Source organism: Thermobia domestica, chromosome 3, assembly GCF_964235325.1.
Source record: "Thermobia domestica chromosome 3, izTheDome1.hap1.1, whole genome shotgun sequence".
NCBI classification, from domain to species: Eukaryota; Metazoa; Arthropoda; class Insecta; order Zygentoma; family Lepismatidae; genus Thermobia; species Thermobia domestica.
The window spans coordinates 147,613,661-147,641,018 of record NC_137456.1 but is presented as its reverse complement, the minus strand read 5'-3'; the positions used below and the strand labels follow the sequence as shown (position 1 = coordinate 147,641,018).

Here is a 27,358-nt window from a genome sequence, read left to right as displayed (position 1 = left end):
AACTCGTATAGGAAAGCACAGAGGGTATTTATCATTCCACGGTTCGAGTATAATGCAACGGAGAAAAAGATTATTAAAATATAATTGACATGTTGCAAAAGAGGAAATGATAGAAAATTATCTTTCCGATCTCTGTCCGTAAGTAGGTGAAGCGGGAATGAATGGTAAAATCTTAAATGAGAACCTCACTTTTATTTGCAATAGATATGGTTTGTCTGAAACACTTGTATGTACAAATGACTGGTATTATAATGAGTAAAAATAAAGTGAAATAAGGTGAATAAAAATAAGGTGAAATTCAAGTTTAACAACATTTTACTCGCCTCTTCGCCCCTGATAATTTAACGCATTGCGCGCAAGATTTTTAAGACATATCTGCATCAGTATGTACCGTTTCGTTACTAAGGATCACAACTGAAATTGAAAGTTATTCGGAATGTAACTGTGGACATCTCAGTGAAACTCATATTCTATCACATGCAAGAAGACATAGAAGGAAAAGAAGCGAACCAATATCATGCAGAGGACTGTTGAACAAAACCAACGTTCGTAAACCTTGTTCTAAAATTGCATTGTTTGACAAATTTGTTTCGCATTTCAGTTGATTCATTTTTGCATCAAACCATTGCGCGCAATCAAAATGGAAGGTACCATTTAACAAGAATTTTACATACTTTATCCCATTACAGAGACATTAATCTCTTATAAAAACACATTTCAAATAACTTTGTTTCGTAGATACAATTTGCAAAAACTAAGGCTTTCATTTGCAATATCACCGATCCTTCCCGCTTCACTCACATACGGAGTGAGGTTGGAGCGATAATTTTCTAGGAGTTAGATTTCTTCCTTTCCATTATGGCACTTTCACTCTAATCATCTTTTCGACTGTTGCACTCTAATCATCTTTTCGACTTTTGCAACATTCCCGAGCTATAGAATGATAAATACCATCTGTGATTTCCCATTCGAATATTTGTTCTGGTGTTTTCATATTAGTGATACTGGACGTTTTACCTGATGCAGATACCATGTCTTGGTGGTTATTTTGAAAACGGTGACCCATATGAACAATCTTTTGCAACAGCACTCTTTAGTTTTTAAAGATATGTCGAACGAGGTATCACCCAACCCATGTTTCAATTTACAATATTGAAGTTGCGCCCTGGGCCCCCATGAAGGGTGGCCCTGGGAGTCTCCGCGACAATATCAATCGATGTGCCATATGACATTTTCTACTTGAGTTTTTGTTCGATTCATTTATGTTCAACCGTTTTCATATTAGTGGTACTGCACGTTTTACTGTATCTGAGAGAGGCAATATGTCTTGGCGGCCATTTTGAATACAGTGCCCGATATGAAAGATCTTTTGCCACAACGCTTTTTAGTTTTTCAAGATCTATAGAACAAAGTACCACTCAGCCCTTGCTTCCATTTAAAATTAAAGTTGGGCCCCCCGGGAACCCGTACAGGCCGGACCTGGGTGGCAACGCGACCATATATATATATATATATATATAGAGAGAGAGAGAGAGAGAGAGAGAATTCTAGTTGCATCAGCAGTGGGTTTTGTTTCGGGAGAGGCTTGAAGAACGAGTAAGACACATTTGCGTTGTACGTGCAATGCAAAAAATTATCACAAATTTATTTCGGGAGGGGTTTGAGCCCGATAACCACCCCCCTTAATACGCCACTGTACATGAGTCAACCGTTCTCATATTATCTAACACAGCAACGAAACAAATTTTGAGTGAAGGTAATTTTAGTATCTATCAATATCAATATTCGAGACGAGACCGAGACTTTCGAGACTGACCTAAGTCTCGTCTCGGTCTCGTCTCGATTTATAGAGGTCTGTCTCGGTCTGGGTCTCGTCTCGGTCTCGGTCTCGTCTCGGTATATAAAACTCCGTCTCGGTCTCGGTACCATCCCTACCATAAAGCGTTTTTCTTTTTCGGGTTCCACTACGTGACATAGTTTAAAATACGAAATTTCGTATCTTGCCTCTCTCTAAATATATGAGTACCGTCAGCGTATTTTATAACAATTGCATTTTTAGTATTTATTTTACATAGTTTGAAATCACATATTTTCTAAAAGGATTTTAGATAGTAAAGATGATCAAACCATGAAGCTCACATGTACTATTGTGTTTGACTGTTAGAAACCATTGCGTCACTGTTGTGTCTACTATCACATACCCTTGTCCATTTCCTGTTTACGCTACATCATTAAACTTTACACCCGAGAAATCCTTCGTTTTTAATTATTTCTGACTATATTATTCATGAACATCTTCCACTCATTTATCCATCATATCCTGTACAGTAATTACTTTTGTCTACTCACTAGGGCTTCCCCTGTTAACAAACCACACGTGTTGTCCTGTGCTTCGCACCTCGCCTTCGTTTCCTTCCTTATTGAATCTTTCCAGTTACATTAAATTATTTGTTATAGTTAACATTTGCTATATATATATATATATATATATATATATATATATATATATATATATATATATATATATATATATATATATATATATATAGCATATATGCATGTATGTATGTTTTCCTTCTTTTCATAATGGTAAGGATCAAAGTTCCTTACATCCAATTTTATTGTTTTAACTTTTTGTTATTTATTGTAGCATGTGATATTACTAGTTTCAATAAAGCACATAGACCACTAATTGTCCTCTGCACCTCAAGTACTTTTCCTCACTCACCTCACTTCACAGATAACGTAAGTCACTTATTGTTTGCTAGCTACTTTGGCTAGCCGGTAAAAAAAAAAAAAAAAAAAAAAAAAAAAAAAGTATCTGCTAGCGTTAGGAGGAGAAAAATAATACATAATGTACTATCCAATTAATAAATTAATAAGTAATCTGTACCATTGGAATAAAAACTGTCCATTATTACTAACAACAAACAATATATATTTTAGTGCCTTAAATATTTGTTTTATTAGATTTTCTTGAAACGTTCGCATAAAAATTTATCTTAAAAGATCTCATATTGTACAGCTCGATCTCATTTATCGATTCCAATATGTCTTATCTTTGGTTAGTATTATGTAATTTACAAAAAAAGAAAATAAAAATAAAAAAGAAAAACACTAAAGATAAAGAATTGATTATAATTGCGAGGTATGTCTCAGTAGCTAGAGCATGTATTGTCACCTGTTTCAAGTTCTCATGGAATGCTTGATGGCATACTCTAGTCTGAATTTCATATTAAATGATAGCGTGGTTATTGAACACCTATTTCGTGTTTTACGACGAAAAAGAAACAAAAACTATAAAGAAACTTGTTTTCCCTTGATTTTCTCTGAAATTACGCAGGAGGATATATCCTCATGCTAAGCATTTTATTCAGGACAATGAGATATATCGGATATTTACGCGATGTCTATGGGTATCAGATTTTCGGACTAATAAAGCAGGATACTTGCGAAAATTTACAGTATAGACAATAATTATGCCCATCCTTTTAACCTAAAATTTCAGAATTAATTAAGTAATAGGACAACACTCACCAAAAATGAGAGACAGAGAGTTTGTATTAAATTTATTGTGGTCGTGTCGCTGTATGAATCTCTCTCCAATGACGTAGTGCTACCGTCTAAAGCAGAAGATATCGCGCTTATGATTGACTGTTGTAAACTTCATTCCCTTAAATGAACTTGGATATTGCTACGCCACACCAATAACCACTAGCCATATAGACGTAACAGATTGATGAAGTTTTGGGGATATGCGCAAAGTTGAAACATTTTAAGGTGGATCACTAGGTGTTCTTGGTGCTGTCCTAAACGCTGCTGGAATGATGCGGCGTTGCCAAATAGTATCGAGTGTTTACTGATGCCAGACAATAAATTATACTATATATTTCAATCAAAAACTTGATATAGGGTTGCGTTTTCTACTGGTTTGTTTGCAGTAATAGTGACGAATAATCATACAGCCGTTATTTTTATGTGCTATTATACAGGGGTTAACAAAAAATCTAAAAACACTTCATACAGGACACGCAAGTTTGGCCCTCCACTGTACAACACGTGTTGCGGTTGCCGATCGTTTTTTGTTTTGAATGTGTCATGTGGACCTTCCTCTTCCGTCAGCAGTAACCAGTTTACCTGTGAGTGTCGTGGTGTGCTAAAATGGGCGACCTGACAGACTTCCAAAGAGGCATTATCGTTGGTGCCGTCTGGTTGCAGCTTCAGTGGTAACAGTGGCGAACATTGTGGGGTATCGAAAGGCACTGTGTCGAATGTCACGAGGACACACACAATTCATGGGCAAACGACGTCTGCAAAGCGCAACAGTGGTCGAAAGACAATCCTGTAAGATATTGACCCGAGAGCATTAAAAGGGATTGTAGTAGCTAAAAGAAGACCACTGCAATGAAAACTACGTCTGAACTCAATTCCGGCCTACATAACCCGGTTTCATCGAAAACAATGCGACGGGAACTTCATAAAATGGAAATTCATGGCAGTGCCGCTATCGCCAAACTCCTGGTCACAGCAGTAAATGCGAAGAGGCGTATGCAGTGGTGTAAGGAACACAAGGCGTGGACTCATGAGCAGTGGAAACACGAAATGTGGTCCGATGAATCGACCTTCACCTTGTTTCCAACAACCGGTCGTGTTTACGTATAGAGAACACTGTCGTAGGCCTATGATACAGACTGCTTGCTCCTAACTGTAAAGCACGGGAGTGGTTCTGTTACAGTATGGGCAGTGATATCGTGGTTTTCTGCAGGTCCTATCATAGCCCTGCATGAAATGATGAATGCTAAGAAGTATGGAGCCATTTGGGGGGACCAGGCTTTGCCCATGGTCCAAATATTGTTCCTTGATAGTGATGGCATCTACCAAGATGATTTGACACCCTGTCACGCTGCAGAAACGGTGAAATCATGGTTTGAGAAGCATGAGCAGGAGCTATCATTCCTCCCTTTTGTCCCACAATCACCAGATCTGAACATCACTGAGCCATTGTTGTATGAGTTAGAAAGGTGCGTTCAGTCTCATTACCCTCCACCAGCATCCGTTAAGGAATTGAAGCATGTTTTGGTAGAGTATGGTACAAAATTCAACACACCACAATTCAGGAACTGTATACGTCCATTTCTTGTCGGATCCAAGCTGTTTTGGATGCAAAGGGAGACCCCACACCATACTAGGTATGATTTTCACACTTTTGCAAACGTTTTAGATTGTTTTGTTTAACTCCTGTATATTAATTATCTTATGTTTCTTCCGTCCCTTAGAGAATAATGGCTTAGAGAATAAGGTGAACACAGGGATGCATGAGTTTTGTTTTTGGGGTAAACATCTCAAGTCTAATTAATTTCAACTCCATAGCGAGAGTGAAATTGTTATTATTAATGTTATTATTATATTACTATTATTAAATATTTTTTGCAACGAAATTAAGAGCAATAGTTAAACTGACGCTACTGTGTTACCTGCTGCGCAGTCTTATACCAAAACAGCAAGGTATACAGTATGTATCATAGAGTCACATTCCGTAGCGATTACAACAAAATTATCTCTTCACAACGCAACGCAAAAAATTACACCAACAATATTATAACTATGATGATTATCACAAACTAGAAAGCATATCACGCGTTGCTTTGACGCAAACCGATAGCAAAAGTGGCCCCCTATCTAATTCTTTTATTGTGGTAGAACCTCAATTCTAACTACTGTTGTAGTTGTTTCAAAAAAACTGACGTCTTTCGTTTTCAAAATTCTTGGTTATCTAACGGAAGGTAATAAATCTTTTTCAATTTCAATTTTGTTTCATAAACAAGTGATTTGGACCAGAACTAACAGTGACGAACCTACATTTGAGTACCAATGACTAGTGAAAACGGTATTGTCTAAATATTAAACAAATGATATTCATTTATGTTTTGGAGAAAAGCCGGGACATTTCATTCTTGATTTTGGGGAGAAGGGGTACATATTGTATAAATCCCGTAATGTCACGAGCAAACCATGTCTTCTGGAAGCCCTTTATATGTCTCACATTTGAATATAGTTTGTTTCACGTTATACACTATTAACATGGTAGATTTGTCTTTTATTTCTTTCTCATTCGTTTCTTGAACGTACTAAAAAGCTAGAAGTAAGAACTTAAAGTAGCCTAAAGTCCAGGAAAAGTGATTACCATAGTTACTGAGTGCTGGTGATTGAGGAGATAAAATTAAATTTTTAACAAATGCCTCATTATTTTTTTATTTATGAAATCTATTACATATGTTTCAGAATGAAAACCGCGGAAGCACAGTGGTGTCATTTACTAAAACTGTGTGGATAACTATTGGTAAGGTTGAAATACAACTAAATAAAGGAGGAACTGTATCAATCAACGGCCAAGCAGCGCATCTTCCTTATAACTCATCCAACTTATCAGTCCAGAAGGAAGGAGGTTACACTGTAGTGAAATCACAATCAGGCATACAGGTATTCAATTTTATTATATTGAGTATAAATACTACGATTATTGGAGTATTACATTGCGTGTTTATCTAAATTGTATTTTTATAATTGAGATTTGCAGAGATACTGGACAAATCCTGCCGAGTAAACAATGCAGGAAAGTCAATTTAAATGATTTAGTTTCATGTTTCACCCATCTAGGATTGTCAATATGTATTCTATGTTGTTCTATTAAACTTCGCACTAACAGCAACATTAAAGAGCAGTTTGTGCAAACCTCTTTGCTTCCACCAACACCTCGATTAACTACTAAAATTCCAGCTTTGTTCAAGTTCGTGATTGTCCCGTAGCACAGGAAAAACTTATGAATCATAAGCTACTCATATGAATAATATTAAGTATGTTCCAGCATAACTGTAAAACATTTTTAAACCAAACCAAACTTTAATTTTAACCAAACTTCAAACACACACGATTTTTATCACCCGTATAGGGTCACTAAGATAAAGTGGCATTCCTGATAACGTTTAATTCAATGTTTTGCCCCATTAGGAGGTTAAAAAACAGTGGGAAATAACACGTTCAAAATTGATGATATCTGCCTTGATTAAAGTATGTCTGCTAAGTAGAGAGTTGGTTCAAACATTCATGTTGTATCTTACGGATTTTTATCATTAGCTACATTTTCATTACAATACGTATCGTGAAAAGGGAGAAGGGTTAAATACTTAACATAAACACTTTTCCTCCTAAATAAAAAAAGGACATTTCAGTTAGTGAAACATATAAATGATGCAAAAATGCAGAAGCATGCCGTGCAAAATCAGCGCGCGGGGCGGGAGTATATCACGGCGTCCCCGTACATACGAGTGAAGTCGACAGTCGAAGGACCATCATGATTGGTGGGAAACAAGAAAATTTCAAAAATAAACCCTGTTTTTCTTGATTTTGAACACTTAATATTACTTTTTTTCTTCCATTTTATATATGTGCACATGCATTTTCCTAATATGAGTAACATTATAGGACCACTTCCTAAAGCAGGGAGAGGTTTTAAGTACATACTAGTAATATGCCAAGTAATTTTCCTCTCTCTTTTTTCTTCTTTTCTTTTTTCCTCCCGAATTTTACGCCTCTTACTTCGGCACCCGGGGCCGTCGTCCCGCTGGCACCTTCCGCCCGCACGGCACTGTGAAGAAGAAATAAACTAGATATATGCTACTCTGAGCTAATGCAGCAAAATTTAACCCAGAATCACTAATATATTTTAACAGTCTTGAATTCATGAAATCATATGCTCTGCAGTACTTTAGGTTGTGACATTTTTTTAGTATGATATGTTTGAGACTTAACTTCTCTTACTCCCTTCCCGATGGTGCCTAAAAACGAAAATAACTAGACTTGCGTTTCTGGATACGCCCATTCATACAAAATTCAAAATTTATAGGTACTCGTGGTATCATTTATGAACACAAAGGTTCTTGGAAACATCGAAGTTGATATTTTATGTGTTTATAGTGGTTTGTCATATATTCGCTTACAAAGGAAAGATAGTATTGTTTCTTTAAAATCAACTTGGGGTTCGAGGGCCAAGGGTCGTCTGCTCATAGACGCCCATTCTTCTTTGTTAATATATCAAAAAGTCAGATACACTGCTGGCACTGAACCACTTAATCAATTCAATATGTTTCAAGTTATGAAAGAAGTCTTTTGTGTGTATATATAGCCAGATTATACGAGCATGATTCAGAAAGTAATGCCTCCACGGTGATATCTATATTTGTAGACACCGATACTTGTATCAGTGGAAGGCTTGCAATGTCTTCTACAAATGGTGGCATCATTTTTCAACATAGCCCTCATTACGGGCAATACACTTGCACCAACACGAAACAAGGTTTTCAAGCCGTCCTCGAATAATTGTGGTAGCTCCTGGCGAAACCATTGCCAAAATACTGCTTCCATTTCCGCGTCACAATTGTGGCGTTGGCCCTTAAGGTGATCAATAAGTTTGGGGAAGAGCCAGAAGTCGCAGAACACAAAATAAGAACTGGATGCAGGATGAAGCAGGATGTCTATGAACCTAAGGTGTTAAGTGCTTCCTGAGGTTTGTTTCTTGTGTGCGGACGAGCATTTTCGAGGTGTAAAATTGCCTATTTTTCCTTGGGAGTGCGTTACGATCTGGCCAGCAGTCTCTTTAGGGTGTCAACATAGCGATCTGAGTTTATTGTCTGACAATTTCGCAGACATTCACTATGCACGACACCATTCCAATCTCATAAGAGGGTCAACAATACTTTGCAACCAACGTTGAACTTTTTGTTGGAGGGGTCTACGTGTGGCAGCACTCCATCCACTGATTGACAACACAAACATCCCCGTAAACTGTAGTCATACAGCGATGAATATTTCTGGGCACACAACCTTCCGCAGTCAGAAATTCAATGCCACTGCTTCAACTGGACGTCATCACTGGATGACATAGATTGCTCCTTTACTCTGAAACGAGAAAAGAAGGAAGGCGAAAAAAGTGACATTCTATAGCTTAAACATCAGTGCGCTTATGACAAGCAGTTCAGATTATTTGCAGTACTATTGGCAAGTACTGAGCTTAGAGTCATAGCTTTCTGAATGCTCTTTGTATGTGTGTATAATGTAATAGCATAATGTGCATAGTGTGCAGGTGTGTGTGATCTCGCTATCTTCGATTCTGGACAGTGACTACAATGACATAGGGAACATCTGCTATTATCGATTTTCATTTCGCTTCATTTCATCGCCATAAGTTATGCATGCCCGACGCCTGTGGTTATAGAGGTGATGGAACAGTATACACTTGAGGAATTAGCAGACATTTATGTAGCATGCGGGAAAGCGGACGATATTGGCCGTCTGGCACAGTGGTTGTAAAGTTTCCTAACCCTAGAATTCCAATCCCATCAGAACTGTGTTCTGTGAATGTGTCGGCAGGAATCGTTGATAATTATTTCATTAGACCGTACCTACTACTACAACGCCTGACCGGGTGGGAGTATCCCGTATTTTTTTTAAAAAAAAGATTCCGTCTATTAGAGACTGTGTTACTGGCTGTTCGTCGAAACATGTGGTTTATGCAAGATGATGCTCCAGCATATTTCGCTGCGGAGGTGCGAAATTGTTTCAACGGATCCTTTTCGAACAAATGGATGAGCAGAGAAAAACCGATATCTTGACCACCTCGCTCTCCAGACCTTAACTCCTTAAATTTCTTTTTCTGAGGCCATATGAAACAACTAGTCTTTGTGAAAGCCTGTACAATCAAAGGAGGATTTAGTTGTTCCAATTATTGCTGCAGCCTGGAACATTCGGAAACGCCAGGAGTGTTTAAAGATGTGCACCAGTCCCTTCGCCGCCACTATAACTGCATTGAACTGAACTTTAAACACCTTTCATAGTGACCACTCTGACAATTCTCCTGTTTTAATTTAAGTAAAGCCCCTCCTCTGTACCTTGCTACCGACAACCATCTTTGGTATTGATCCCCGTTATACAATTTAGGACCGAAAATATCGGCTCCTGTTACAGCACGTACAAATATCGCAAATGGAACAATTTCACGTCCGTCACGTGAGAACATTAATTGAAAAAAAAAAACGAAAGTACTGTAGTTCCATTTGTGTGATGCACTCATCAAAATGAATGTGTTGAGTTAAGTGTATTATTAATATTATTATTATTATTATTATTATTATTATTATTATTATTATTATTATTATTATTATTATTATTATTATTATTATTATTATTATTATTATTATTACGTGTTCTTACTTTGTCTTATAATAGTAGGTCTTGTTCAATTCCTGTTGTAGTAAAGGTGGACACGATCTCAAAGGCGTTGTGATATCATTAATATGAACAGATCAGCAATCGGAATTGCTTTATTTTCTGTTACTCTTCGGCTTGAGTTGTACGTATTTTTACATTGTAGTGACGTGATGTTTCCAGTGAATTCTTGTGCAACATCTTTACTAGTACATTTTAAGATATGCAACCACGCAGTAATTATTACCTCATCTGCTGCCTTTCATCTGCGTGAATGAGTATAGACTTGCCAAGTAGTATTATTTCCAGGAAGTTAAACGTCCTTTACATGCTCTTGTCCATTCAATTTTCATCATAAAATGCCAGGGAATCCCTACGTCCTTTGAGGTGTCCCTTGCGCCACCATTGCACAAGTCTGAAAACTGCATATTTGGATAGAGCACGCTTGGATCCTTTGGTGATATGCCACGTCACGCCTATGATCAGTAGTTTCTGCAATATTTAACTCCAAAGTTTCTTTCCCCACGCTTTCGGCAACTTGTAACATGTAAATAATGCGCTTTTCGCCCTATGTTTATAGGAACTTCTTTGTTTGTTTTGCTCCCAGAAATCGCTCCTCTACTTTTGTACAACAAATTTAGCGTCATACTCTATAAATATTATATTTTGTCTCTTTCTCGTACTAATGTTAAATCTAAGAGAACCATAAGGGAAAACGAGAGGACTACTATTTGAGAAACACTGCTTTAAATTACTTTAGCACATTTTTTGCTGTAGAAACATAAAAAAGTAGATGATTTGAGTGAAATAAATAAAAGATACAGACAACGAGAAAATGAAAATCTCTTCTTTCAATATGTAGAAATCTTGGATTATACGAGAGTTTAATTTATTTATTTATAAAAAAAAACAAATCTTTTGTTTTCCTTTCAGATTAAATGGAATGGTGACAGCAATGTGGACGTAACTGTACCAGGACGATACAGGAATAAAACATGTGGATTATGCGGCAACTTCAATGATAATGCTCAAGATGATATGAAACTTAGAAACGGACAAATCGTGACTTCACCAGCACAATTCGGAGATGATTGGAAGGTGACTATGAAGTTTTATTTTAACTGGGATGAATCAAAAACAAACAAAAATGTATAATATTTTTCATTTCCTGTAATTTTTATTTTTATTCGTTTCATCTGATATTTTACCTTAAACAAATATATGTCACTTTTAACCATCATCGGAGAATATTGGCTTTTGAATGGATAAACATTGAGTTTTTATATCAACGAATGCAATGATGTTATATATATATAATGGTGTCCCTTATATAAGATTATTTCATGTTACGACGCGCACACACGAAATGAGGTTTTGTACACCTTACATTAAATAGTGACAAGAACTGTTTATGCTGACTCCAAGCATAGAAGGTTCGTTCACCTTCACACTATTTTCCACACTTTACATTTTTCTCGTATCATTACGTATAAAGAACTTCCTATGTTCCCGAAATTTTAATTCACCTGCTAGCCCATATATAAACATTTTATGTCTTGCTGGGCTGCAAAGTCCCAAATTATTTTCATTCAAATTCTTCAAAGTGAGCTTCCTGGTTTTAGGAATTTTAAGTTGTTAGTAAACTCTAATGGTTTCAGTTATTATACATTTATTTATTGTTTGATTGCAGGTAGAAGAAAATCAGCCTAAACATTGTACATCAGCCAAGGATGTAGATCCGTGCAAGGATGCAGGGCAACAAGCTCGACAAACAGCAGAGAGGAAATGTTCTATTTTGAAGGTGAGAAATTTTTAGCTTCCATTGAATGCATTGAGGTATGAATACAGAAGCTACTTTAAACTGCTGTTTCTTCAATCATTTTAATAAGTTATTGGAAACTTTAAACTTATTCTTTTTAATATTCCAAAATTGCTTTTACCGTGTAATGTGGATTTTTGTCACCACGGCATGGCACGTTCTCAATTTTGCGGAGCGAGGAGAGAGCCTCTAGATATGGAGATAAGCTGCGAATGTATTGAATAAAAGTCTCGAACAGAGGAGGTGGTCCTCCAGCTTGAGGGTTTGACGTGAGGCTACCAACCTCATAATCTGCAAAAGGTACTTGTTCGGAAACATTCATAGAAGCTTCGGACCAGGACAGATAACTTGGAACGACCTCAGCGAAATAAAATGAACATGAGATTTGGAACATCAAATTAAGATGTCTTGATAGGGATAGATTTTATATTAGTCTTAAGGGTAGATGGTATGATATTCTGATTTTAAATTTACACGCCACATCTGAACATAAGGATTACTATATAAAATTCAATTTTATGGCGAAGTAAACGGGTATTTGACAAACTTCAGCGATTTCATACGAAAATTCTATAACAAATTTCAATGTGACAGTAGAACGAGAGGATATATTCAAACCAACTATAGGAAATGAAAGTCTGCATGAGGAAAGTAATCACAGTGGCGGTAGACTCTTGAACTTCGCAATATCCAAAAACCTTATCGTGAAGAGTACACAATTCCCACATCGCGATGTTTCTAAATATACTTGGACCTCAAAGGATGTAGAAACGCAAATTGATCACGTCTTCGTAGATAGAAGGAGACAGTCTAGCTTAAATTGATGTTCGGTCGTTCAGAGGAGCTTACTGGAACACTGATCACTGTGTTGTAGTAGCGATAATAAAAGAGGGAGATTATCATTGAATAAAAGGAAATATTATACATTTGAAAATGTAGAGATTTTATTTTAAAGATAAGATGAGAGCCAAGTGATATTGGAATATCCGATTGAAATATCGAATAGAATCTCAGTTTAGGAAGATTGGAAGTGCAATAGTGTTGAGGATCCTTGGCATTAAATTAGAGAAAGCATTTAAATTTTAATAAACAATTCTGTGGTAGCGAAGAATTAAAGTTGAAACTTGAACACTTCTGATGGGAAACAATCGAGAATGAGATTGAACACGTTTCTATAATCCATTTCAAGCACTTAACACCTCTTTATAAATTAAGTGGTTTTCTTGGATAACTCTTAGAAACTTAAGTAACATGTACACTCATGTCCGAAATTATTGTCGCATGTCTATAATTATGTTGTTCTGGAATATAATTTGGTAACAAATTCACACGGTATTTCTTATAACGTTGTTATATGTATAATCGGCAAAGATATGTATGTGCCAAATTTCATGTCAAAAGACCAGTAAATAAGAACAATAAAAAGAAAAGAAAATTTTCTTGTCCATTTCGCAACATTATGTTTTCCTCAACATAATTTTCGTTTTTATGATTATTTTCCTATGAATTTTACCACAAATAGACATTCCCCGATTACACACATAATAGTATTAAAAGTACCATACAAAATCATTATCAAACTATGTTCTTACAAGAAGACAGTTATAGATATGCGACAATCATTTTGGACATGAGTGTACATTTGGAGATTTTTCTATTTCTACATTGCTGGTTGAAAGTAGGATATTTGGTAGTGACAAATGATGTTTTTCCAAATCAATTGAAGTTTGGAGAGCAATCAGGCACTACAATTACTGAAATGATAATCAAATTGAGCATACTTCCGAAGAAGGTATAATATAAGTAATTCAAGGGATTAGAGAATGAAGATATCATGTTTTTAGAAAAGACTAGCAGCGTTCACCCCGCTTCGCTGCGGTCACCCCGGAACGCAATAAACTTTGTTACTTAGATAATTTTTACTTTTTCGCTTTCAAGTGATATGATAAAAACCATAGAAGATTGCAGTAAATCTTAACATTATATCGCCTGTCATTTATGTTAACCCGCCCCGCTTCGCTGCGGTCATCCCGGTGCTGGCATATTGTAAAAGTGTCTGTAAAAATAAGCAAATCAATTAAAAAATTTTAAACAGAAGATTCAAGCTATTTTCCGCTGTATATCGCCTGTCATTTATGTTAACCCGCCGAGTGACACGGTCATGCGGGTTGCATATAAATACGTTTATTTTTACCTATGATGAACTAATAACAAAGGATTTGTACGTTATGGACACTTGAATGGTCAATTATCTCAAGACACTGGTAATTAAAAATTAAAGTGATATGATAAAAACCATCTAGGGTCCAAATCCTAATAACCCCCCAAAAATGAAAGAAATTGGTTCAGCCGTATTAGCGTGATGAGCGGACAAAGGATTTTGTACGTTCTCTTTTATATATATAGATAATTTCTGGCAGCATATGAACGTATTATGTGCTACCATAGCTTCATAACATCTCATGTAAGTGATTTTTCGTTTGATAAAGATATCCAGAACTTATGTTACACAAATTCACAGCTTCAATTTTCTTGAAATGTACCAGAGTTTCTTACACAACTCAGCCATCCTCTGATATCTTCAGTTGTAACCTGCAATGTCTCACCATTTATATTAGAGACTTCAAAGAAAATTGTTTAAAAAAATAGAGTTCAGTTAATACACTCATTACCATAGCACTCCCAGAATGAAAATTTGACCACTAGAGTGTAAAGGGGAGAAACAAAACCTTGAATCATACACAAACATGAGCTTAGTATGTTTCAAAACAACACGGACAACATTTAGAAAGTGAGTCCTGACACCAAGATAAGACAATAAGTATAGACCAACCTTGGTGCACAAATGCTTTCTTTCGGACTTATAAGCTGCCAAAAACATGAAAAAAATGAACTTTAAAAGTCCATAGCTCCAAAACTATGGGACCTACCGTAGTCGGGTTAAGACTTCATTTAGGAACTGGTATGCGCCCTATCCAAATATCCAAGTTTCAGAATCCTTCAGTACTTCCGCAACAATTTTTATAGAGGTTATTGGCGAGTACTTCAAATTATATGCCCGTAGTCAAACTCCCTCTCTAAAAATTGTTGTGCGAGTACATTAGGATTCTGAAACATGTATTTCTGGATAATTCACCTATTAGTTCCTAAGTGAAGTCTTGACCCGACTACGCTAGGTCCCATAGTTCTGGAGCTATGGACCTTTAAAGTTCATTTTTTATGTTTTAGCAGCCTGTAACTCCGAAAGCATGCATTTGTGCACATAGGTTGTTCTATATTTTTTTGTCTTATCTTATTGTCAGAAATCATCTCCCAAACGTTGTCGGTGTTGTTTTGAACAACCCTGTATATAAATTTGAGATATGTCCGAACTCAATCGATAGTGGAGCCGCTTCCTGGTGACTATATGATTAGATCACGTGCCTTTAACGTTTGAAATCCGGTTACGATTTCTGGTGGAAGCTCATGTGGCTTGGATCCTCCTTTAAGCTGTAGTAGGTGCATGTCTCATATATCTTCGCTGCTGAGCGGGACGCTAAATTCAAATTCAACCAGTAAAACAATAGAGATTCTCCAGCATAATTACGTATTATTATAAAACTCAAAGTAAATTTAACATGCAGGATGTAATAAAATCCTTGGGCATAAGCCAACGTAGTTATAAGTGTAGATAAGAAAATTAGTGAAGAGAGCGACTTTGCTGGAAATGAAAGTTCTTTGATCTAAAGTGTTTGATTTTTTCAAATTGCACCAGCATTTTTGACTCTTTACTTGTAGTCAACCCAATGATAATTGAAAAAGAACCTTACTTGTCATAATGTTAGAATAGAAGCATTAGTTCACGCAATAATGGAGCAGAAAACAACCAAAATTATGCCGAAGGGAAGAAACATTTATACTACAATCTTGGTGAGCAGAGATGGACGGGATGAAGTTCGTAACAAGTTGAAAATTGGTTAGAAAAATTCTTCACGATATCAAAAATAATGCAGCTATTGATATGTATTACCGCAACTATTACCTCATCTTGTCATGTAGTACTATTAATAGTATTACTTCAAATAATACTAATATTAAAAGTCTTGTTCCTTCAGTACGTGTATTGCTAACTCGCACTGGGATGCTGCCAAGCAAGAAATAATTACTGATATCCAAATAACATATTTCTGCAACAAGCATCATTGCATCGTGAAAGAACCATCCGTCATGAGTCTGTTCTTTTTATTAGGTGTCCCTACAGGAAGCAATTGTTAATGTCCTATTTGTTTGTTTGTCATACCTCCCTGTCTATCGCACCTCCACTATCTTGAGAACGGAGATAGAATCATGCTGTTTCTGAAACTTCACTCCGCATCGAAAAGTATACTTATCAGCAACATTTTAAACGACCCTTGATACCCAGAGATCACTTTCGGTCAGGAATCGAAAATATAATTTGGTAAGAATTTCAGTAGGCCTGAGTTTCTATCCGATACGAAATCAAACTATTAGGTTGTCATAATATCTTTACAACTATAATAGGCTGAAGAATAAAAATATAAGCACAGAGGTTGGTAACCAAGGCAGTAGAGCATCTGAGTACAACACGTTGACCTAGTTTCGATTTCTGGATTGCTTAGAACCGGATAAATTTATTGTCATCTCTGCACATAGATGCTCTGGGACTCACTCAGCCTCGAGATAACGTGTGTATTGGGGAAAATCCTGGGCCGAGACAGAGATCTTCTTCTCCTTTTGGACACTCACATCCAATATCTTCAAGGTTAAGAAAGTGTATAGCTACACATCAGCATACCTTTCTACATCTCTTCATTACATGAAACTTGGCACTAGGGACAATTTTACACCCACATCTGGTCAGTATTTTATTTTAATTAGTTCGTGAACAGTAACAGTAACAGTATGACTCACAACGTTGCTTTTTAAGTTACTACTGAATCAACTACCAGCATAGAGCCAAAACTACCGGTTTAATTTTAAAAATACAATACTTCAGATCAAAAAAGTAATAGCTATAATGGATTTCATGAATTAATCAGTATTCGTCATGAATCAGAACGAATTTGATTGATTTGTAAATGTGTTAAGTATGTAATGATTACATTCTATATTGTCTGGTGGTATTTTTGTATTTTCTTCATACTTTTGTGTTTGATCTCTTTAATGAAAATTTAATCACTCATTTATCTTTAAAAAATCTATTCTCTCGCGAAGTAAATATTAATAATAACTTAAATTGATATACAGGTCTCGATAGCGCAAGTAAATTCACATATATGTAAATTCATTTAAGCTATGGGCAAAATCAAAATTCATTTTCGAAGACATACCGGCATGTAGATATTATACATACATATATAAGTTTCTACAGTTTGATTGCAAATTAAGTATTGTGCGTATTACGAGGTTGACTACGTATAAATTTCGGATGATTTAATTATATTTTTATTTAGATAAAGTATCATAAAATTATAGTTTATAAAAGGTAGCATTATAATATTAATTATCTTATATATAAAAGAGAACGCACAAATCCTTTGTTCCCTCATCACGCTAATACGGCTGAACCAATTTCTTTCATTTTTGGGGGGTTATTAGGATTTGGACCCTAGATGGTTTTTATCATATCACTTTAATTTTTAATTACCAGTGTCTTGAGATAATTGACCATTCAAGTGTCCATAACGTACAAATCCTTTGTTAGTTCATCATAGGTAAAAATAAACGTATTTATATGCAACCCGCATGACCGTGTCACTCGGCGGGTTAACATAAATGACAGGCGATATAATGTTAACATTTACTGCAATCTACTATGGTTTTTATCATATCACTTGAAAGCGAAAAAGTAAAAATTATCTAAGTAATAAAGTTTATTGCGTTCCGGGGTGACCGCAGCGAAGCGGGGCGGGTTAACATAAATGACAGGCGATATAATGTTAACATTTACTGCAATCTTCTATGGTTTTTATCATATCACTTGAAAGCGAAAAAGTAAAAATTATCTAAGTAACAAAGTTTATTGCGTTCCGGGGTGACCGCAGCGAAGCGGGGTGAACGCTGCTAGTACAATATAATTAGCTTATAACAAAAAAGTTCAAGTATGATACCTATATCAAACGGTAGACCTTATGGCGGTAAACAAAACGATATGTTTGAGTACAAAGTGTGTGTAAACCGTATATTATGACCATTTTTGGTTTTTCATAACGTAAGTTACATACCATATATTTCTTACGATTAAAAGATGTGTTCGAAGTGTTGCCCATTCCGTTGAATTGTCAGAGTCATTCTTTTTTCCCATTCATTCAAAACCTTCCTCAAATTGCTTTCAGATATGCTAGCACATACGTTTGGTATGTGTTCCTTTACATAGTCAATATCCCAAATTTTCACTGAATAAATAACAGATGAACCCAAAGACAAAAATCTACTAGAGTGAGGTCAGGGGAATGTGGTGGCCACTCCTCAGCACCCTGTGGGCCGATCCACGAGTTTTGAAACTGCATATCCAAATATTAACGAATGCAATTGTCATAATGCGGAAAGACACCATCGTATTGGTAGAAGACAGGGAATATCCCATTTTCAAATAAGAGAGATGGAGATATTTTCTTCCAACATTTTAAGATACTCTGTTGTGTTGATGTGTCATGGAAAAGCAAAAGACCCGTAACATCGGTCCTCCAAACATCACACCACATCATCATTTTTCCAAGAATAACAGCAAATGTTTCATATCAATGGAGATTGGTATCCGACTAGTAGCAAACATATGTTTATTCACCTCACCAGAAACGTAAGAGTTCGACTCATCTATGAATAAGACACCGTAAACAAAACGGGAATTTGCCCTGTTCGCCATTCTGTGGGTTCTAAACACAAATGAGGGTCATCTTCCAACAGGATGTACAGCTTGCTTGTACCTTGTAGCTTTGTAGCTAGTAGGGGGTTCCTCTTATGCAGGGAGAAAACGCAAATGATGGATGTGCGACTAACATAATTTTCCTGGTACAAACGACAAATGTTTCGATTCGGACTCTTACTAAATGCTGCCAACACTGATATTCACGTTGTTTTATTGGTCACTGTGCATGGCCTGACTGATGTTGGTTTGTTGGCCCAAGACCCAGTTTCCCTGAATTTCTTGATTAACTGGCTTCTCTTGTATGGGTAATGGGTGCCCTATCTAGGTGATGGTTGTTAAAATCATCGACAACGACTTTTGTACTGTCCTCTCCTGCCACCAGAATGATCTCAATGCGTTCTGCCTGCATCAGAGCCATGTTATCTTAGTCACCTAAAACGATACCAAGGAAACAAAAAAACAGTCATAAGTTCATTATGATAAGTGATAAAGCAAAAACAAACACAGCACTAAATTCCTGTGAATTCAAAATGACGGATTTCAAGATGGCTGCAATCGACATCATAAGCCCTAAAAGTTTTTTTTCCTTACCTGTAGTTTTAACCTACAGTATCACTTTTGCAATTCTTTTAAAATTCTGTCTTTTATTTGAATGTTTCCACACATTTAGATGATCCTGTAAAGTAAATCCTAATGCATATTTTTCGAGAAAATAATAACTATAACTGTGTTATCTATTACGGCCAAAATGATTCTAAAGTATATCCTTATCAGAGCCTTCATTATGATGTTCTCCTGCAATACTATATGATGTTCTCCAGATATAAGGCGTACAAGAAATTTTTTTGTTGATTGAAATATATTGGATCTTTTGACCCAATAGAAAAAATAAACATCGCATATCAATCCATACAGCGGCAAGGTAAGCAAATTGACAGGCTCCAGCGGTAAATACTTCCGCGACTTTTTCGTGAAAATCGACAAAGATAGATTTTTACGGCTTTGCAAATTATGTCTTTTACTGATAATAATAACTGACACAGTTTTTGGACTTGCAAACTAAGCTATGCGTGAGTGTTAGAAGTCAGACAGAACGGCTTTGTCCGTCAGTCCGTCCGTGTTTTGACAAGTATCAGAGCAAAAGCAGTAAGAGATATCGAGATACGATTTCCTGCAATTGATTCAGAGTCTTTTTAAACCAGAAGTGGTTCAAATTAGAAATTTCAGGTTTCAACTTTTATCACCATAGAACGAAAAAGGTACCTGATAGCTAGAAGTGATTTTTGCTAACGATTTAGCATCTCAAGGCAAAGTGCTTTAAATATTCCGAAAAGTTTAACAACATCTTAAAAGGTTCAAATTTAATTTTAGTTTTCGTTTCAGTACTGATATTCTTAGATCAAAAATGGTACTAAGTATGTAGATGTGGTTTTCTGCAATCGATTCCTTGTCCCAGGAATAGAGTCCCTCTTCTACATTAATCCTCTTTTAAAATCGGAAATTGTTCTAATTAACCGTTTCCGGTTTCAACATATAACTATAGAAAAAATGGAAATAGATAGCGACAAATGATTTTCTGCAATTGATTCGTTGTCTCAAGTAATAACATCGACACGATCCGCTGCACTGTACCCAAAGAGGTAATTAAAATTTACTCCTACTTCCGGTTTCAATATTGATTTCTAAAGAGCAAAAACGGTAAAAGATATCGATATGCGGTTTTGTTTTCAACTCCATTTAGCTTTTAAAGAGTACTTTCTTTCTTCTATCTTTACCATCTATCCAATCCGGAAGTGGTTTATATTAAATATTCCTCTTTTTAACCTTTATTGCCATAGAACAAAAGAAGTAGACCTAGAGCATTGCGAGTAATGGCTTTTCTATATAGATCTATCCTCCAAGGTATAGCTTCTACCTTTGATCTTATTTCTATTCCAACGAGAGATGTACTAATTTGGAAGTCTACTATAGTTTCACATGTGAAATGAAAATCATTATTTTTATTCTGCTGGAACTGATTGCTCATTTTTGTAGTGCATATGTATGAAAATACTGTTAATTAGTAGGTTGTATATCTGTAGTTTGCCTCATAATGGTGAAACTCATACTTCTTATAATGTTCTTTCATTGGTCTTATAATGTACTTATTATATATTAATAACGATAACTATAATGAATATCATATTGTAATTAACTCTATTTAACTTTTAACAGAGTGCTTTGTTCCAACCCTGTCATCTTGTGGTGTCTCCAGACAAATTTATTGAATCGTGTCAATATGATCTTTGTGCATGCAAAGAGAGCGATCATTGTCTCTGCTCCGTTATATCTGCTTATTCTGCTGAATGTAAAAGAGCTGGCGTTATATTGGGATGGACAGCAAACTCGCTTTGTGGTATGTAAAACATTTCGATTATTTTTCAGAACAATCACAAGCAAAAAATTAATCAGATGTTCCATTCATAATACGAATGCGTTTACGTGTATTCATTCATGCAAAAGGTTGGAATTTAAGTTTTGTTACGGAAAAACCAATAGAGCTCAACTTAAGAATTTTTAGTATGATTAATATATTTAATGATTCTTTCTTTTGTTCAGGAACAAGCATTTTCCCTTCATGCACAAACCCTTATCACTAGGATGGAGGTAGAGCTGAGAGATTGGTTACTTTGATCAAAAGGTTTAATGACCATTCCATCTATGTGTTATTTATGTCTGTATCTGGTGTTGGATATATGTTGTTTGACGTCTAGATCTGTTATTCAAGTTGGTTTCTTATTTTCAGTAGTCTGAGATTCTGTATGTTTCTTCTTTTAAAAAGGGGCCAACTACTTTTGGTGGCATGTGTTTGGGTTTGTTCTCAAATCTGAGACTAATCATAATTTGTGATTTCAGTCTCACTTTCAATTCAATTTGACTATTCTCGTTGTCCCCAAGTTTTCTATTACAGTGTTTAAAATTATTTTGTTCCTTTCAATTAGTCATTATCCTGTACATGCAGAGCATTTCTTCTTAATTGATATGTGAGTTTGTGCGGGACTTCTGTGATGTTGGAATCATTTAACTTATCTATTTCTAATCATATATTCAACCCTTTTCTTTGGATCCATTTATCAGTTTCCCTTTTTGTATTGGTTCAGCTAGCCGATTTCGGTTATTAATGTATCACTTATCAAGCCAAATTTGGCAACTGGCGCATTTGGTCATACCATCAGGTTGGATTTATTTTGTCGTTAGTAAATTCACTTGTACGTTCTCTACTAAAGGAAACAGAATGCACTGTACATAAAGGTTTATAGATATTTCCTTGTGATAGCGAAAACGTATGTTCACGATATTTGTATGAACCAGCAGTTCACGAGTAGGATAGTTTGAAATAACTTTTGAGATTTATTTGCTAACGAATTCCTTCTAGAACGCGTATACTTCTTTATACAGTGAAGTTACAGCATTATGTCCTTTTCTTTAAAAACATATGATCACATTATCATTGTCAAATAGTAGAAATTGTTATAGTAGTTGATTGATGTAAGGTGAAATTTCTGCGACAGTGGTAGCTCAGTGGTGGAGCGTTCATCTCTGGTGCTTAGGGTCCCTATTTCGATCGCAGCTCTCGCCACGAAAGCTACGCGTGCATGGATTTTCCTTCCATTTTTTACTCTACCATTTCATTCAAACTCACCACTATCGTCTCTTTTATCCTATATGGTATACACATGGGACGTAAAACTGAAATATTTCATTTAATTTCATGAAATATTTTACATTTTCCTTTTACAGAAAAGTATTTGTTCTTAAAACGAAAGTGCATAATAAGGCAGAGATTCTACACTGAGCTAAAAACTACCTGCAAATATCTAATAGTAAAAATGTTTGCTTTTAGCAAGGAATCTGATCAAATATCAAATGAGCATTTGACATAACAGCTCATCTAAACCATTTGATACTTGCACAAATTGTATTTTTTCACCTATATTTATTGTACTTTATTACTACTACTATAATTGTTATTCTATTTTTACTGCAAATTATCAGACGAAACATGAACATCCAATTGCATAACTGAGTATACAATTTTAGTAGAATCTGGTACTTTTCTCTTTCTGGAAAACTCTTTCTGTTCTTAAGCTTTCCAATGCAATTAGAGAAATGACTATGCAAGTTTTCATTCAAGTTATCGAAGTGACTTTATTTTTTACGATTAAATTTATTCAATGTATTTACTAATTTCTCATAGACAATACCAAACAATATATTCATCACACGCATATTTAAGGGGACAATAATACTTCATACAAGAATACTAGAATAATACAAAACTTTCCTAACGTTATTTATCATGCATTCTTAAACGTATACTTTTATTTCATCATTTATTCGGAAGCCGTTCCTTTTTTCAAAGTTGGATGTTTATAACCTTTTTTATTTTTATTATTTAGATTAAGAATAATGATGTTAAGGATTCAATAAAACGCCATGTTTTTCTTGTGGAGAGAATTTTCTGTTTTAGTAATGTCTCAGTTTATTTTCGCATTTAAAATTGCGTGGTTAATGCACTGGGTTCCGTCAACAGGAGATTATTGTGGGACTAACGAGAATGTTAATTAGATATAGCATAAAGGATTCTGTTTTTTTTTATTTTGTTTACAAAAATTCTGCTTTGGTTGTTGAATGATATCTCTGTACAGTATTTGAAATTGAATTACGCTGATATAACTTAATTTGAGAGGTTGTAGAATGGGGTTAATTTGAAACTTAACTTCGACTAGCAGTATATCGATAGAGGAAGAGACAGTGGACTGTATTCGTGCAAGCTACACAAGAAGTGCTTAAACGACTACCTATAGTGTAGGCTGATATGTATTCCAGGGAAAACTATATTCAGAGTTATGTGGAAACATTTGATAATAAGTAACCTTCTGAGGCTGCTTCACTGAAGAAGTCAGACTTGCATGTACGAGTTCCTTTGCGAGAATATGGAATACTTCATAAACTTTTGTTTACTGAGGAAATAATATACCATACTGCTGTTGCTCTGAGGAAATCAGACTTAAAAGTGCAATTTCTTTTATGAGATTTTAATACACATCGTGCAAGTGGATGCTTTCGCGAGAAAATTGTATTTAGTGACAAAACAACGTTTTATTTTACCTTTACAAAGTGATCAGATATCATGAGAGAAATTTTCCGTGTTTGAAATTAAGTTGAATTTTGAAAACATGAACGTGATCAGTTCTTAAATGAACATTTCTATACAATTCTAATCAAAAGATTGATGGACATTTTTGTTCATGTTAAGTTACTGAGACACATACTTGTACAGTACCTGCTCATGGTGACGTAATGTCTTTGGCTGCAGCTCAAGGAGAATACTGGTAACTTCATTTTCAGCATATTGATGTTCTGCCATTTTATTATTACGATAATAATATTATCTCAATGATGAAATGGCCGTACAGCCGCAGATCAATAATTGTTGTGTTGGCTGCTACGGCCTACACGTAATTACCCTGAATTGTCTCTTTGTACCAGGCTTTTACCATTTTGGTGTGTTTGTACCACTGCTTGCCACGTGGTTGTATATCTTAATGTCTTGTGTAGATCGAAGAAATATATCCTGAGATGATAGACAGTTTCTGATAACTTGAAGAGAGGTATATTATTTGTGGTGTTACCTGTGGATCGTACATTTAATATTTTAGCAAGTAGACTAAAATGTTCTGTTTAATTTTCTTTGTACGTTATTCTTATATACCTGTACTAGAAGAAGTGGCTTAATGCATAACTGAAATCGGCATTATAATTTGGCCTTATCCCGTATAACCACCTTTTGCTTGATTTCAAAGGTATCTGGAAAGTTGAACTTAAAAACAGCTCAAATAATATTTAATGATTTATAGTTTCTATTCCTTAAATAAGTACTTGCGGAATTTACATAGTATTTTATCATTATTATTATTCTTTTGTTGCTATATTTTAATAGTATGTAAGTATAACTTATAGGCCGACTGGACTCGTGATAAGTTCTATAAGCATTATTTATCACAAATGTCAATTCTCAGATTAGTTGCTTAAATGAAAGTTGAGTATTGTACTTTCTTTCATAACTAAATATTTATCTATTTCCAGACATAACTTGTCCTGCAAACTCTGGTCTTATCTTTACTGAATGCGGTTCACCGATCCCTCGCACTTGTGCGAACAAGGTTGGAAACGGAGGTGATAAAGCGAAGGATTGTTTTAGTCCATGTATTCCAACTTGTCAGTGTCCTCAAGATAAAGTCCTCAGTAATGGACGTTGTGTCAGTCCTAATGAATGTCCCTGAAGTACGTATTCACCAGAGAGTTTTTTAAACAATTCTGTACATAAACATATTTGTGTGCATATAATTTTATTAATATTTTAAAGTTACCATTTATATCATTGTTCTTGTTGTCTACAAATTAAGAAATGTGGTATTGTTAGTTATAGTCATTGACGTTGCTTGTTTACGTTTGTTTACATTTAGATGCTAATTTCATAAATAAAATTCACAAAAAATTAAATTTGAAGCAATAATGATCCTAAACATATGTTACTTTGCTCGGACATTGCCATAACTTCGTGAAGCTTGGAAATGTGAACTTAAAAAATTGGACTGATATTAGAATGGGTGTTAGATGAGTTAGATGAGTTTCAAACATTCCTTTCACATTTTTCAGAATTTTACTTTTTAAGAGTTTATATTATGATACGAACTTTCAGTGACTCAGAACACTTTAAAAATGTATGGCGTTAGTAACAAATGTTATTTACTACATTTTTGTTTGTAAAGAGTGTAACTTAGAATTATCTATTCGGATTAATGGTCGGGCCATTTTAGTTATAGCTTCTATTGTAATATTGAACCCATTATAATTTAAGAACAATTTAAGTGATAAATAGACATTATTCTATAGCAGTGCTGTAATGATGTAATACACGCAAAAGTCGAATAGAATAGAAGTTTGAATTTTTAAGAATTTTGTATGCAATATGTAACAAATAAAACATATATACACAAAGTGTACAATTTTGTTAATTTATTTCTCTAATTGACTATATATTGACTAGTAAGTTTCAATACTGCGGAAAAATGGACATTCATTGATTTTTAATTAATCTTTTTCACAATACATCTAATCAACTGCCTTATGTTTTACTCTTTTATACTTTACATTAAAGACTAACAAGTTTGTTCCGTGTTCGTATTGTTGCCCTAAATAACAATTAGAGAAAGCTTTTTGGAAAACTTAAATTAAGACAAATAAGAAATTTGATAGTCCTTAACTCAGCAATCAACGACCTGTATATTAATGCAATTCTTACGTTACTACGTTTGCCATGGTCTACCAACAAACCAAGTATGGCTAGGATCGGATGAGATTAAGTGACTGCGTAGAGAATTTGAGAGAATCGAACATCGTGGTCAATAACTCAGAAAACCATGACTTGTACTTTATAATATTCCAAATGTATATAATGCTCTTCAGATTCTAGTACGATGCAGAGTTTTGGCAGGATTGTTTGAATTTTCAAACATGCGCGATATAAACTACAATTGGATCTTTTTATTTTTTGATTTTATTGAAAATCAACTGAAAGACAAGTACAAGATTTATATTGTATAATTAATTGAAGCTACATGCAGTACTACATAATTTATGATTATTACTACGATGTTTTACACCTGCCGTATATATATAGTAATACTATGTAAAAACAAAACAACAAAGATACTTTTACTCGCAGTTGGAAATATTGATGAAGTTAACCATATACAGATGCATACCCTAGTATTCCGTGTTTACAACAGAGATAGAATTGTCCGAGTAGACTTGTGTTTGTGTGAGAAGCAGTAATGTAAAATGGCTGCCGTAAAAGAAAATTCCACCAAATCTAGTGTGAAATATGTCATATGACTTTTGAACACCAAAGGAGATTATGCAGCTGACATCCATCAGGAATTATATGCTTTTTGTTGACTTACAGTAATGAACGAATGACGTTCAAATATTTATGACGATGATCAAAGCGAAAGGCCTAGTGTTCAGACGGACGATTTAGTGGACCGTATTAACGAGAATGTGAGACCCAATCACCAGTTCAAAATAGCTAAACTCACCAAAAGTTTCCACGTGTTTGCAAGAAATAATGTATCGAATTCACTGGCAAGCTAGTTTTTCAGAAACTATGTCAAGCTGAAACATACTCAAAAAGAGCAAAGAATCGCAGCTGCACGTCATTTTTATGCTCGCTAATGGGAGGATGAGGATGACCTTTATTTTCACATAGTAATTGGATAATATTTGGATATCGTGCATCACTGGGAAGTTGAAGCAGCAGTCAATGAAATGTTAGCACTCTGGTTTTCCTAAAGCGAAGAAATTAA

General features: G+C 35.1%; 1 protein-coding gene across 1 annotated transcript in view; it reads left to right on the top strand.

Moving 5' to 3' along the window:
- The window catches only part of LOC145681992 (kielin/chordin-like protein), a 63,900-nt gene extending 38,627 nt beyond the window's left edge, over positions 1-25,273 (top strand). The window contains exons 5-9 of the mRNA XM_081753592.1: positions 6,283-6,480; positions 11,194-11,358; positions 11,951-12,061; positions 21,162-21,342; positions 25,077-25,273. Of these exons, the coding sequence (XP_081609718.1) occupies positions 6,283-6,480; positions 11,194-11,358; positions 11,951-12,061; positions 21,162-21,342; positions 25,077-25,273 (852 nt within the window). The remainder of the gene's footprint in view (positions 1-6,282; positions 6,481-11,193; positions 11,359-11,950; positions 12,062-21,161; positions 21,343-25,076) is intronic.
- Positions 25,274-27,358: the final 2,085 nt, after the last annotated feature.